This window comes from Branchiostoma floridae, chromosome 17 (genome assembly GCF_000003815.2).
Source record: "Branchiostoma floridae strain S238N-H82 chromosome 17, Bfl_VNyyK, whole genome shotgun sequence".
Lineage (NCBI taxonomy): Eukaryota > Metazoa > Chordata > Leptocardii > Amphioxiformes > Branchiostomatidae > Branchiostoma > Branchiostoma floridae.
Window position 1 is genome coordinate 4,730,672 of NC_049995.1, and position 15,039 is coordinate 4,745,710.

A 15,039-nucleotide genomic window follows, 5' to 3' on the forward strand; every position below is an offset into this window, starting at 1 on the left:
ATGCGCGACTCAAACGTTGAACTGACTTATTGTCATTGATTACAGTCCGCAGCATTAAAAAAATTTTAAATGAAAATCATTACTAAATGTCAGTTTTGTAAAAGGGCTTCTTTAAAACTCACCTGAACAGCCAGTACCACTGATGAAACCATCTCCCGTATACCCAGTCATGCAGGTACAAGTCGCACGAAGAGCCGGACCGGCGGTGTTGGTACAGGCGGCCTTTGCGTCACATGGACTAGCCAAGCAGCTACCTATTCATGAAAAACTATCGTTACGACTAACCAGCTAGATTACAAAGTGTATAGCTAAACTAAAGATTTACCGGAAAAAGGAATGAGTTTGAGATGATTGGAATTGCAGATTGTTTTTATCGTTTTTTTAGCACAACCGAAGATCCTGTTATTCCAATGTGCTTTTTAGGATCCGTATAATATTGTATATCTATAAAAGTCACTTGAGATATAGTAGCATTGAAGCCTTCTACAGCTTCATAAATTTAATATCATACCCGTATTTCTTGCTACATATGTTGTAAAGCATATACTACAAATACGTGAACCGTTGTATTGTTTGAATGTTTCTAGAATAATCGTTAAGAACTTATAATCATGATAAATGTTGGGAGCTTAAAATTAAGAAGCTACCTGTATGTTATTCAAATCATCCCCGGGCACAACTTCAATCATCGCACTGCTTATGCTTTGTAGTCGGTACACGTAAACGGATATGAAAGAGAGGTGGCTCAAGACAATCAGTCCCTTATAAAGCTTTGTTGATAACTCCATGAAAATGGTAATAATATTGTTTTGTGTGTGCATGTGTCTATCTGTGCGTGTGTCTGTCTGTTTGTCTCCATGGATATGTGTGTGTTGGTGTTGGTGTTTCCGGAATTTTGCAGTCAGCATAACTCAAGACCACTAAATAGATTACGATGATATTTTGTAAGTAAGTAGGTGTTGAAAAGGCAAAAGATAACGCCAATTTTTGGCCCCCTAGTATGTGACCTGGGTACTGCAGCAGAACTTCCCTTTTTTGTATCTTTTGGCCTTGACATTCTATGATCTTGATGTTTTGGTAACTTATGATGTAAGGAAGAAGTGATGCATGTTTGGGCCCTCTAGCAGCTTGTTATAGTTATGCAAAGGAAAAGATTTTGCAGTTTGAATTATAATCTTACCTTCGACAAGGGAGACAAGTTCCCACATGCGTTCCAGCTGCATTTTTCCTTTCTTTAAGACTTGCTCCAGGTGACCTTCAACGTCTTGAAGATGATGCAATCGGGTCCAATCAGAAGAGTTTTGGGTCCTCCCAAAGAGCTCATACCAACGTCTGGAAAATTAAAGGCTTAGAATGAACTTCACGATGTCACATAGAGGCCGCCATGTTGATTTGATTATATGGATGACATCCTCTGAGAACCCCAAAACTGACACGAGTGTGCAAACAAAAGAAACTTAGGCCGAAAAAAAGTTGTCTTTATTATGAAATCTAGGCAACGAAGGTTGAACACATGATTGAACACACAGAGTATGGTATACGAAATGATGAATTCTTCATTTTTGTTCTTTCAAATCTTATTCTTTGACATTGGAATCGACGTTAGCATTTTATGACATTAGTGCCCCTTTTTCGATTTGTTTGCAATCTTTGGCAGATATAAATTTGCTCATTTTACACAGCTGCTTCATTTGTACGATTTACAATATGGTTGATTTTTTAAACGGATGAAAATTGATGCACGCGCAGATCAATATGATTAAATCAACATAGACTATCAGGTAACTAGTCACAATCTTATATCAACTTGAAATAATCACAAAGATAAAAACTACAAGAAAATAGGAGAGATGTATATTTTAAAAATTTGAATGTGGAACTACCTTCGCGGGAATACCTATACGAAACAGCAGCATTATGCAGATAAAGTCTGAAAAATTAATAAATAAATTGATAGTAGAATAGTAAAATATATAGATTGATCAGAAGAAGGTAGATAGATGAATGCAGGTACAAAATTTATTTACATATATAGATAAATTGCTGTTGTGCACAGTACATGCATTTCTTCATTCATGCAATGAGGTTCAGTCATAATACTCACGCCTGTTTGAAGATGTAAACAGTATCAACAGCATTGGACTTCTTTGGAGCTTCAGATGACGATTGTTGGCCACAAGTTTCACCCAAGAGACAGAGAGCCATAACGATCCAAAGGACGAGGACATTCGAGCTGGGACCAGCCATGTCGCAGCTAAAATGTTAACTTTACAGCCATTGGGTGTCCAGTACACAGACTATTACATTTTTGTATGTAAGCACCTTTCTGATCAAAGAAGTAAAGGTATTGCCCATTGAAGGCCACTCGCTGTTACGGCATCTTTATGACTCATACATGAAGGACTGTGTTAAATGCTGGTTGAGGTCGTTTGAGGTGTTTAGGCAGACCGATTGTTTGAACTATTATTTTTCATGTTTAATTAAAGACGTAAGACGTACAATATAACAACGCAAGCTTTTAATTCAGTCTAGCAATACGTAGACATTTCGAATCAAATCAAAATATACTTGCTTGCTACATGATTGCCTGTACGCTTACACTCACAACTGGTGATTAAAAAAATCTTTACATGTATGTTTACCAGTGCTCTCAATGTAGACACACGGTGTAAACAGTTATCCAAGGACAACCTGTTTGTACGTATAATGACAGCCACAGACAACATTGTACAACAAAAACTCTGTGAGTTCGTATACACATGTTTTAAGAAAAGGAAAGAGGCATGTAAGCGATAGATATAGGGATAGCATAGCCCCTGATGTTTCGTTTATCTAATCGCTCACTTGTAACACCATATGTAATAGTACCAAAAAAGCCTTTAGTATCCCATGTAACTGCATTCACGGACAACATGCAAATAAACATGCAAATAACACATTGTATCCTTTACAGTTGTTGTGCAATAAAGTTCTACTATGTAGGTAATAAATATCATTCATTCATTTATCCCATAATGTCTAACCTGAATCAGTGTATCTTTAATTAGTTACAATTAAGAAAAATGTAGCACTTCCAATTTTGATAGTGACCTAACCATTCGCTAGGAACCGCCTAGAATGGTTGAGGATTGCAAAAACTGGCTACACTTTAGTTTTCAAGTTGTCGACTTTTGTTTGTACAATTGTGTATGGACGTACGATTAACGTTACGACTTTGTAGTTATTTACAACAAGGTTTAGTCTATAACTAGTTACACTTCTCATGTGCAGGCATTTATGCATTTCTCCGCAACAATGATTTTTAAAACATGTCGGCATTTGGACCCCTGTTGGAGAATGAACCCGTCCCGTTATTGTACAGTAACATAATGTGTTCCTTTTTAATAAATGTCTTATTTACACCACCCTCTTCTGAAGCTTAGTAACGATCGCATTATTGACCTGATAATAAGCATTTACTTTTCATTTGACAAAGAGAATTTTTAGGCAAAACTGGAACACAATCCAATCGGTGTCATAAAGTACTTAGTATTATGAAAAGGGCTTTTATGGGGTTATTCAGCTTTGAGTTATTGATTCTTATGTCATTCAAAAAGCAAGACATTGAATATGTACATTTTTGAGCCAAGGTATATAATATTTGTTGTTTGAGTGGTCAACGGACAATGCATTCGAGCTGGAAACAATTTAAAAGTTCCCGGTCACCGCCAGACCCCATGTAGTGCATTTTGATAGTGAGGTCATCGCGAGGTCATATGTAGCCAGAACGAGGCTGAGTGTCCGCCATCTTGTCGGCTGTTCCTCTCGGCTGCCATGTTGCGATCTGCCGCCCAACTCCGCTGCTGTTTACGGCGGTTTCCGGGGGTCAAGCTCGCCCCCGGGACGGGACAGGGCTCGAGCAGGACCGTCGGGGTGCGATGCGGCTGTTCGGCGGCTCACATCGCCGCTCGATCCCGGTAAGTCGTCCGTCAAAGTACGGTGACCTCGCAGAGACAGATTGGGTATGCCCCCTCTCCCCCCCTAAAATTAGGGGAAGAGGAAAAAGAATTTTCTTACAAACCACAAATTGTCACTTTACAAAAGACATACTGCATAAATGTAGCTGCTAGTCACAGATAATATTTTTTGAAAATAGCTTTCAGTTTTGCAAACAGACACAGTTAGCGTTCAAACCTACCATATAATAATTTTTGCCCCTCCCCTTCGTTTGGTATACTCAACAAATGTACTGTTAAAAACTGAGCTATTAACAGTATTAACGTAATTATGTAGACAGAATTTATGAAGATAAGAATCCTAAAGCTTTTGATTTAGTTGTTTCTTTTGATTCACACACAAAAAAGTAACATGAAATATTCAACATTTTTATGTGCCAAAAGTAGGTCACTGTTGCTTATAGCAACCCTTGATATTTTGTAGTCACCCTTTGGCTTTAGCTTTGCTTGCTCATGGCCTTACCTTAGACCTTAGACCCTCCCGCAACACTGTTGCATTGGTCGACTCGTCGAGCATACTTCCTCCAAAGGTTGCGGTCTTGAACAGCTACTGCCATGCTTCCCATGCTGTTTAGCCCCATTTTCCTTCCATCATCTAAGATTGTCCGTCTTAGTGTAGTTTTTGGCCTGCCCCTGGGGCGGGTGCCCTTAGGGGCCCATGACATAGCTGTTTTTGTTGTTCTTCTGTCGGAAAGGCGCCATCCATGCCCAACAAATCTCAATCTTCTTTTTCTGACTGTCTCACTGGCTAAAGGCACCTTAGCTCTTTGCATGAGCTCCTCGTTTGTGACGTGGTCACGCCAGGAGATGCCTAGGATTGTCCTAAGGCATTTACGTTGGAAGGTATCGAGTGATTTTGTTTGCTTGCTCATGGCAGTACCATATTTATGATAGTGTATGACATTTGTCTTTAAAATGACATCTATATTATAAGGTAGTAGCCATGCATATTATAGGAAGGGGTCACCATAAAAAACATGTTACTGAAAAATCACCACAAAAGATTCAAGAGTAGCACTAAGAAGCACAAGAATTCTAACATCCTGCAAAAGATGGACCACTGTTTTAACATGCTTTTGTTTTAATGCCATGTTTAGAGCAACTTTGACATCAGTAAAGCCTCAAGATGGAAGAATGGTCTTCCTTATGCAGAGAAGACTCTATTCTTCAGATGGTATGTCTTATCCAATTTCTTGTAATTATTTTATCTAAGACGTAAGATTTGATTATCTTTGTACATATAAGTGTAGTTAAAACGTACAGTGATTTTTCTATCGTTCCAAATTATCACGTTTTGACATTGTTGAACATTTCCAACTGTATTTTCTCCCAACCCCAGGCCTCCCAGCTCACCACAAGGTGGTCCTACCAGCACTGTCTCCAACAATGGAGATGGGTACCATTGTGAGTTGGGAGAAACAAGTTGGTGATCAGCTGAACGAGGGAGACTTGCTGGCAGAAATCGAGACGGACAAGGCTACCATGGGGTTTGAGACACCAGAGGAGGGGTATCTGGCCAGGATATTCATAGAGGCCGGAGAGAAAGACATACCCATAGGGAAGGTACATATATGCGGAAGTCATATTTGTGGATATACTACATTTACTGTACTAATCAGGAGTAGGTACATTGTACACAAGTGACCACCTCTACATATATACAGAAGTCTAATTGTCGCTTAGAGCTTGAATTTTATGTACTGTAATAATCAGGTTTCAGAGTATATATACAGTCAGTCAAACCTGTACAAGTTGCCACCTCTACAAATAACCCCTAGCTAATGACAACTACTTTTTACGACTAATTTTTCCCCATGCACAAAAGCATTTTCCTACTTAAACCAGATTTTATTGGTCCCTTGGCTTGACTGGTCATCTTGGACAGGTTTGACTTTTGAACTCTATTTTTGTCATCTGCAATATGACAATGTGCCTGAATCATGTAGATGTCCAACCCTCTTCAGTGTACTAGTACTTATATTAGTAAACACTAGCCTGATTAAATCTCGCTTATAGCAGCCCGCCAAACATCCGCCGCCCCCCTAGAAGGGGAGGGGCCAGTTACAGCCTGGACAGCAGAGTTTGTGTTACACAAACTAACTTACTAAGTAAACACATGTTTGTGTTTTGTTTTGTTTAGCTGCTGTGCATCATTGTTGAGAACGAGGACGACATTGCAAAGTTCAAGGAATGGATTCCGCCAGCTGATGCTGAATCGGCGGAAAAACCGCTACCAAAACCAGTCTCTGAATCGGTAAGACTTGTCAAAGGAAGAAAAATAGATTACACTTCACTGTGATCAAATTTACTTTCAAAATTTAAAGTTTGCTTATTCTGTTGAGAATTTGAATGCACTGTCAATCTTTAAACTTAGGTACTAGTTTTATAATCATAGATTTTGTGGTGAAATTTATCTAGCTCAAATTTATGACACAGCAAATATTTCTCCCATTTTTGACTACTGTACTGCAGAATTCTTTAAGCCACGAATAAAAAAACACACAAAAAATTGTTTTTCCTCCTACGAGGAAAGAAAACTACCCCAAAAGTCATGTTTGAGTGTAAACCTGTTGGGAAAGTAGACAAATTTGCAGTAATATTTCAAGTTGAAATTGTTTATGTTTATCATACAGCCCTCGCCACCTCCACCAGCAGCAGCAGCCCCACCCCCTCCTCCCCCACCCCCCGTGGCAGCCATGTCCCCTCCCCCCACTCCAGCGGCACCACCCCCCACCCCAGGAGCTCGGGTCTTTGCCAGTCCACTGGCCAAGAAGCTTGCAGCAGACAAGGGCATCGACCTTTCTGTGAGTATCTGATACAGTGTTTTCTAGCTTTATCATTATTTATGCTGAAGTAGCCATTTGGGACCAAATTTGCATAGCTAATAATGTTGTGTAATAGGGAGAAGGTGGTCCCTTTATGTAGTTTATACATACTTATCCTAAGAACAGATTGTATTGTGTAAGGCTATATTAGGCTGTTTGCTACTGTATGTATGACAGAAATAAGACAATAAGCAACAAAAATTTCCTTTAGTAATGGTAATCAAGACGAAACGTTGAATGATATCATCTTATGTAATAATTATGTAATACTATGTTTCTTTTAGTTTTGTGTCCTCAGTATATATATAAATATTTGTTTATTTCTTTATTTGTTCCAACCCTAGAAGATAAGCTCTTATAGGGCTAAAGCTTCATAATCAAACAATCAACCAAAATTGATAGCAGAAAACTTTTAAAATCCCCCCCCCCCACCCCCCTTACAGATGGTGAGTGGTACAGGCCCCGGGGGAAGAATACGTTCCCAGGATATCGAGGCCTTCACACCTGCGGCTGCACCCGCGCCAGCTGTGGCACCTGCGGCACCCTCGGCGGCACCTGTTGGCACGTTTGTGGACATCCCTCTCACCAACGTCAGGAAGGTATGCAGTAAGAAACATTTTCCATAGCAAAATTAAATATGTTGGTAGGGGGGGCAGGAAAACTTTTACATTAGAGAATGCAAATGCATAAATATATATGCAAGTACGTATAACAAGCCATAAACTATAAGAAGTAATTCATAAGCCATTAACTACAAAAGATACATTGAAATTATCTGAAACATGGCAAACTGTAGTGTTAAGGATGCAAAAAAATTCATTTTTCTATATTAAGATCCACATGTGCTGTATTTTTTCTAAAATGTTTTTTGTATCTGTGTCCAGGTTATTGCCAGCCGACTACTACAGTCCAAGACCACTATCCCACACTACTATCTGTCTGTGGACATTAACATGGACAATGTTATAGCGTAAGTCTTCGAAAAAAGTTCTATTTATGTTATAGAACTGAAACAAATGTACATTGTAGTTTATCAATAGTTTCATGTCAAAGGTTGAAAGGGGTCTACAATTTTGATTATTGAATCACATGTTTTTATAATGATATATTTATTATATTTTCAAGTACAGTGAGACCTTTAGGACAATGTTGAGAAATAAGTTGTTACTGAAGCATTTCTGTTTTGTTATCTGTTGAAATGATTGAATGTAAAGTAATATTTGAGAATTATTTACCATGGCCAGTAAAAAAGCCCCTGTTAAAAAAGCTCTTTAGAAAGATTGTACATGTTGTAGTTCCTATCAGCATCCTTTTCCTATTGTGACTCTTTCTTTGAGAGTTACTTGTCATGTACAATAAAGAAACTTAAGGTCCTCCTTAATTCCTTAGAAAGATTATAGTTTCTATCAATGCCCTTTTCTTATTGTTACTCTTTTTTCATCCTAAAGGCTTCGGAAGGAACTGAATGCCATTGTCGAGAAAGAAGATGTGAAGCTATCTGTCAATGACTTCATCATCAAGGCAGCAGCCCTGTCCTGTCTGAAAGTGCCGGAGTGCAACTCTTCCTGGATGGACTCTGTTATAAGACAGTAAGTATAGAAATGTACATGTAGCAAGTGTAGTGTGGTCACAACACAGTATTGCCCCCTAGTGATTGTTGTCAGAACTGCACATGAATGCAGAGAATGGAAAACTTGTCTATGTCAGTTCTCATGATAAATGTATCTTTGCTGTCTTAACAGATACAACAAAGTGGATGTGAATGTAGCTGTGAGCACAGATTCTGGCCTCATCACACCTATTGTCTTCAATGCACACACAAAGGTTTGTACAATACAAATAACTTCTTACCCAAATTTGATATTTAATATGCCAAAGAGCAAGATGCATTGTTTTCTAGTCTCCAAGCAGACCCTACGGTGCCTTAGAAATAGTATCAAAGCTGGCCAGGGACTTGGTATACCGGCCCAGGTCTCCAAGCAGACCCTACGGTGCCTTAGAAATAGTATCAAAGCTGGCCAGGGACTTGGTATACCGGCCCAGGGTCTGCCCTCAGTCGGGCTGATCTGACGCTATTAGCATCTATTTGTTGCCTATTAAACTGTGCTTGCCGAGTAGGTGTTAATTGCCCTCCCGGCCTGGGATGGCTCGTGCGCCCCTGCACCGTCTCACGGGAAGTCACGTCACGTCACGGGTCACCTACGATGACCGTTACCGGCAGATTTAAAATGCCGGCAACAATGGAGGCCAGAGTACGACGTGTTTTCCGCGATGTATGGGGATTCGAGCCGAAGAAAGCACAGCTCGATTCCATTTTGGCCACTCTGGAAGGCAAGGATGTCGTTGTCGGCATCGCTACCGGTCAGGGGAAATCCCTATGCTACCAATGCAAGCCATAGTTGCTAGCCGGGAGCAAACATCTGGTCCTTGACGCAGTTTTTGCCGGACGAAATTACAAAATCGCAGAACGAAATAGAAATAAACTTTCAGGAGACAGAAATGGCAGCGCGCTTGGCTTGTTGTGGTTCTTTCTACCGCATCCAAACATAACAGAGAGGATTACGATCAGGCGGCATGTTTTTAAAACTCATAACGTTAGTTTGGTGTTATTATATATGTATATCGAAATTTGTAGTTTGTTTGGCATTATTTTCAGACTTCAAATCGATTTTAAACTAAATATTTTATGTATTGTGGCGCTTGTTCTATTACGTTGCAATGCTGTCAAATTTTTCAATCCGGCGCCATTTGGCGCGAACCTACCGCTGGGAAGTGCGCGCTATCACTGACTTCGTCCAGTGTAAGTCGCTCGTAAAGTAATTAGCACTTGACAACAGGGTGGGGCAGCGACACCATTGTTGAATAGAAACGCTCCACCCTGTTTCAGTGCAGGCAGACCTCCGGTGCCCGTTTGACTCCCTTAGCCGGCTATCTCCCTTTGGCCGGCTATACTCCTTTGCCAGCTTTGATACTATTTCTAAGGCACCGTAGGGTCTGCTTGGAGACTATTGTTTTCAAACTTGTACAGAGTCTATGTTTTCGGTGTGTGTGTTTGTTTGGGTTAGTGTTTGTGGATAGTCCTTTGGATGCAGTATCAGTATAGAGTGAAAGGGAGTGAGTTGAGTTGTTTTTTACGTGTTTGGTTTATTTTCCATGACAGGGCTTGGCAGCCATCAACTCGGACGTGATCAGTCTTGCAGCCAGAGCCAGGGAAGGCAAACTACAGTTACAGGAATTTCAGGTACAAAAGTACTCCATTACAGTGTACGGGTATTGGTGGGTTTTTTTTTAGCACTGATAGCATGCTCAAGCAATGGAGCAAAAACTGTTGTCATCAATCAGGCACGTCCAATATGTTTTCCAGTCCTTAGTTTCGCCCTTTTCATGCTTATGTGTGGCAAAATTTCTCTTTTGCAACCAGATCAAATTGCATGATTATGGTACTGTATAGTGTGTTACATCAGTTATAAGCCTTTTATTTTACAGGGTTTAAGTAATATAGACAAATTTATATTCTTTATGAATCTAGACAAACCTTTACTTATAAAGCATATCTGTTCTTACATTTTCAATATCACAAAGAAACGAGAAGAAGCCGAATGTACGCAGTAGAATACGATTCTTGAGTAGTGTAGATTCATTGTATCATTGTATCATGTTGTATCGTTTGTTGTGACCTGTACTGAACCCAGTGGGTATATATGTACAATAAAGGTCTTCATTCATTCATTCATTCATTATCATTGTCCTCACATAATAGAAGTTATGGTCTTTTTTCCCACGTTGCAGAAATTTTTACCTGTCTATTTTTGTTTTCAACACGTTTAGGGAGGAACCTTCACAGTGTCGAACCTAGGCATGTTCGGGATCAAGAACTTCTCTGCAGTGATCAACCCTCCTCAGGCCTGTATCCTGGCCGTGGGAGGGGCTGTCAAGACTGTGGTGCCTGATGCGGATGCAGAGAACGGGTAAGCTCTCAAATTGTATTGTTGTTTTCTAAGTTGTTCTTAGGTACAGTTGATGTACAAAGGATCACCTCTATGTGAATACCAGGTGGTCAGCCACATAGACCCCTGGGTAGTTTGGCTGTATTTGCTACACATCTCTTACATTGACAAATCTTAGGAAGAAGATAAGGTATAATCTTGTAAGATACAAGGGGCCAGACTGTCGCCAGGGCCCACACAAACCAGTTTTTTGGTACCAGATCCCCAAGGAAATTTGACACTGATGACCATGTTACAGGTTGCCTACTAGCATTTTTTGGTTACAGTTGTTTCTGTAGATTGTAGTGATACACTTCTAGGGAATTCTGCCAGGTAGCCACCCACTATAGACCACTGTATTTGGGTAAGTGTATGTTGTCATGATAACAATTTGTTTGCCATCTGCATTCCCCAGTGTTTTTCCTTTTTTTCTCCACATGCGAAGGGGATCTGTGAGTGTGAAAATGTTCTATTCTGAAGATGCGTGTACCTCAGAACCTTCACATGCAGTTTTGACACAAGTTACCAGAGGTCCTCATTGACACATGCTGTTTATTTTCCAGCCTGAGTGTGGCCACCATGATGAGTGTAACTCTGAGCTGTGACCACAGAGTGGTGGACGGTGCTGTCGGAGCGCAGTGGCTTCAAGAGTTCAAACTTTACCTAGAAAAACCAGAAACCATGTTGTTGTAATATAACAACTGTATGAAGTCTCCCCAGAAAAAGATAAGACATATAGAATTTATAGCATATTTTATGTGAAAAGTTTTCCTTAGGTTCAAAACATGATAATTGAATGTTGTGATGAACTAAAATTTCAGAGTTATAACATGTGCAAAGTTGGTATTTAAAAATAATTTGTATGTGAGTTTTAAGTCTACTCATGACAGTTGAAGGGCATTGAAAAAACTGGCTTTCTATAGGTTTTCTTTAGCTAAAGCAGATGGAAGGGGACAAAATGTAACAAATTTTGATGAAAATACGATTTTAATGCTTATTTGTTGGAAAAATTATTTTTCAACCAACAAAAAAGTAATATACTTTTCCCTTCATCACAAGTGATTGCTTAATTTGTAGAAAATTTATCTTGAGAAAGACACACATACTGAAAATCACACTACTGTATGTGTAACTAGTCTATTGTTCAATTTTTGTTTCGACTGAATCGCCAATAAGAAACCATGAGTAACGTTTAAGAATGAACAATTCATGCAAATAAACATTTTGTTCAATCAATGAGGTTGCCATTGTCTGTATCTGGGATTTTGTCCAAATACATTTAGAAAATTTATATATTTTCATCATCATTATTTCAAGCAGATCACACAGTTTAATAAGTTCACTGTTTCCAGAGTTTCTGTCTTCCATTATTTTTTTTTTGGCAACTCCCTTGGGAAGCTTGCCTAAGGGTATAGTACTGTATACAGTCTGCAAGAATTCCTGGAATTGTACAGGCATTTTCATGACTGTCCAGGCATATCCAGCTTTTGTTTTGATACCATCCTAGGAAGATGGACAGTACTTTTGCATTCAAGAAGCGTCAAGAAGATAGCAAAAGGAACAGTTGTTATGCAGGTAGACATCACTCAAGGAATAGTTACTGTTAGTCCACGCGAGGTGACAGTTTGTAAACAAACAAGATGGCTGCAGCAAAATTAAAAAAAAAACAGCGTTTCAAAAAGGAAGCATGGGTAACAGATGCCCGCAGTCAATTTTTTTTCTCCAGTTTAAGTGTTCTATTCATCGCAGACTTGCCATTAATATTGTGATAATGGTTTTATAGGCAGACATGTTGCAGTCTGTGCTGTGACCTGTGCACAATTGTTACATTGTATGGCCTGCATCAATCAGTTCTAACTAGTGGTGCGCACCTAAACTCATATTCAGGTCCGGATTCAGGTTCAGGTCCGGACTTTAAGTCCGGACCTGAACCCATCATTGCATATTATGTGCACTATAGAAAGAATAGACAGAAATTTTTCTTTTTCAGGGGGAGGGGGGCTGGTGCATATAAAATTGCATGTTAGCATGAATTGAAATGCAATGTGAAAAATACATGCAAATTAATTGTCTTGTTGCAGTGCAAATTTCACTGTCTATGGAAGGTTTTAGATGGTTTAGAACAAAAAAGGGAACATAAATGACAGCTTTTTGCAAGTCCGGACTTGGCTACGGACGTTAAGGTTTTTTTTGGACTTGGACCTAAACATTTTTAGGTCCAATTCCAAGTCCGGGCTTTAGGTACGCACCACTAGTTCTAACCGTGGTAAATCTTAACTGATATCAGCCCTACAGCTTCAACTATACTCTTGATAGCACTGAAAATTTGATGGTTATGTGACTGTAACAATGGGGTGTTAGAGTTAATACTATTTGGTGTTGTTATTTTATGTAGATTAGTTGTTGCAACTCTACAGACATTGCCTTCAAAGTTCCTCACTTGATAGCATTTTATCAGCAAATTCAGACGAGAAACACACATGGACTTTTCTATTTTTCTTTTTATTACACAATCATTACAAAACTATTGTACAATACAGAAAATGCACGTAGTTCAATACATAGTGTCATATTCTATTTACATCACATTGCCTTTAGACAGAGGTATTCTGGTGTAAATTTGTGAGATATCTTCTTTCTTCCTTTACCAATGCACTTGTCAAAACTTCCTGGCTGATGTCCTTGTAACTGGTTTATCGTGTGAGCTTGGCCAAAATGTATTTCTGTGGACCTGAGAGCTTTGGCCGTCTGCCGGGATTAATCAAAACGCTCCGGCTTATAGGTCAGTTCTTAGGTAAATTTCCCCAGAGCGTTTTATGAGAAAAGGAATGTTGTATACATGGCTATAATTTGGGCAATGGTAATACCAAGTCCTTTTCCACTACTGATTTTCATGCACGTGTAGCAAAGAATGTTGGCAGTAACGCTGAAAATGGGACCGGATATTCTGCAGTTTGGTGTCAGTGTTGTTTTTGGTGACGCCTCAGGGGCTAGCCTAACAGTATAGTGTGCGCGCGTTTAGCAAGAATTCCCAGAATTTGACAAGAATTTCTGGTACTTTTCCACGCGCAGTTGTTATTTGCTAACAGAATAAACCAATTGTCGGGTTCACCACTATTCCAAATGATATGCTAGAAAATGCGCATGCCTCCGTGAAAGAATTTATCTTTGTGAATTTCTTGTTTTGTTCATTACTATGAGTTTCTAGCTGCTTCTGTCTAATGCATTTTCCCATGCATGTGTGTCACACACGTGCATATAACAAAAATTTGAAACAGGAAATGAGATAACCTATTTTGGGACCTATGACCTAACATCTTCCTGTCAGTGTCCACAACGTGCTGAGAATGTAGATACCAGCCTGGTGGGGAACTAATCTCCAAGCAGATCTTGCTGTGGCAAATGGGAAGGAGTTTAGCCGGCAGAGGAGTTATTGGCCACAGCGAAGATCTGCTGCAGAACGCACCGGTCAAAGGCTATTATCAGGCAATTAAACTGCGTTAGGAAGAAGGTGCGAATTGCCCCGGGCGTGCGGGGCCAGGGATCCCGTCACGGGTCGGCTGTAAGAGTTCATTGTGTTTTCTGTGACATCTGGGGATGTCTTTGCTTCTTTGGTGTCAATAACGCGTCAATAACTTACTACGTACTGGAGGAAAACAACAGCAAAACGCGTCAGCACGATGCGACAGGACGCAAGTGCAGTGGGGAGGGGGGCCCTGACGTCGATTTCCCCCAACGTTTCATGAAGCCACGGCGCCCGTTTGTTTGCCTGAGAATGCACCGGACGCCGTTAGAAATAATTCAAATCGCCTTTGCTGAAAATGCACGTGCTGATTATGTGGATACCTTTCCAAAATTTCAAGTTCTGTCTACGTTTTTACACGCCGATGTCTGTCCGTCAAATGTGACGAGCGTGGGTCTTTGAACCGAATCCAAGCGTATATGATCGGTAAAGATTTGAAGTTGCAGACATGAAAAAATGATACAGGAAGTGTTTAGCGCAGCTTTTATTGCAAAATATATACAAGTAACAACTAGATAATAACTTGTTATTTGTGTACAACTGATAATTTCATATGTCGATACGTTGTCTTGGTGCGCTGTGATGCAGTCTGCTCCAGCGGTTTCGGGGGGAAGCCCCCGCTGTGAACTGGCGCGGCTCCTCGCGTTTGTCCCAGATACTGGCTCGGAAGGGTTGTAAAACGATAATCCTGGCCAAATTTAGCCAATTTG

At 40.0% G+C, this 15,039-nt stretch overlaps 1 protein-coding gene across 1 annotated transcript; it reads left to right on the forward strand.

Moving 5' to 3' along the window:
- Nucleotides 1-3,754: 3,754 nt before the first annotated feature.
- Nucleotides 3,755-12,042, forward strand: LOC118404642 (dihydrolipoyllysine-residue acetyltransferase component of pyruvate dehydrogenase complex, mitochondrial-like). The gene is made up of 12 exons (XM_035803879.1): nucleotides 3,755-3,956; nucleotides 5,093-5,169; nucleotides 5,335-5,558; nucleotides 6,136-6,249; nucleotides 6,629-6,799; nucleotides 7,264-7,419; nucleotides 7,705-7,790; nucleotides 8,269-8,409; nucleotides 8,563-8,644; nucleotides 9,981-10,061; nucleotides 10,649-10,788; nucleotides 11,370-12,042. Exons 1-12 carry the CDS (start codon nucleotides 3,814-3,816, stop codon nucleotides 11,497-11,499), a joined length of 1,545 nt encoding a protein of 514 aa, XP_035659772.1. The 5' UTR covers nucleotides 3,755-3,813; the 3' UTR covers nucleotides 11,500-12,042.
- Nucleotides 12,043-15,039: the final 2,997 nt, after the last annotated feature.

What these genes read in the sequence shown, in the direction of transcription:
- LOC118404642 (XM_035803879.1), top strand. Translation starts at nt 3,814, where the DNA reads ATGTTGCGATCTGCCGCCCAACTCCGCTGCTGTTTACGGCGGTTTCCG. An exon ending in TACAGTTACAGGAATTTCAG is followed by an intron (nt 10,062 to 10,648) that starts GTACAAAAGTAC and finishes CAACACGTTTAG; the next exon opens with GGAGGAACCTTCACAGTGTC. An exon ending in GATGCGGATGCAGAGAACGG is followed by an intron (nt 10,789 to 11,369) that starts GTAAGCTCTCAA and finishes TTTATTTTCCAG; the next exon opens with CCTGAGTGTGGCCACCATGA.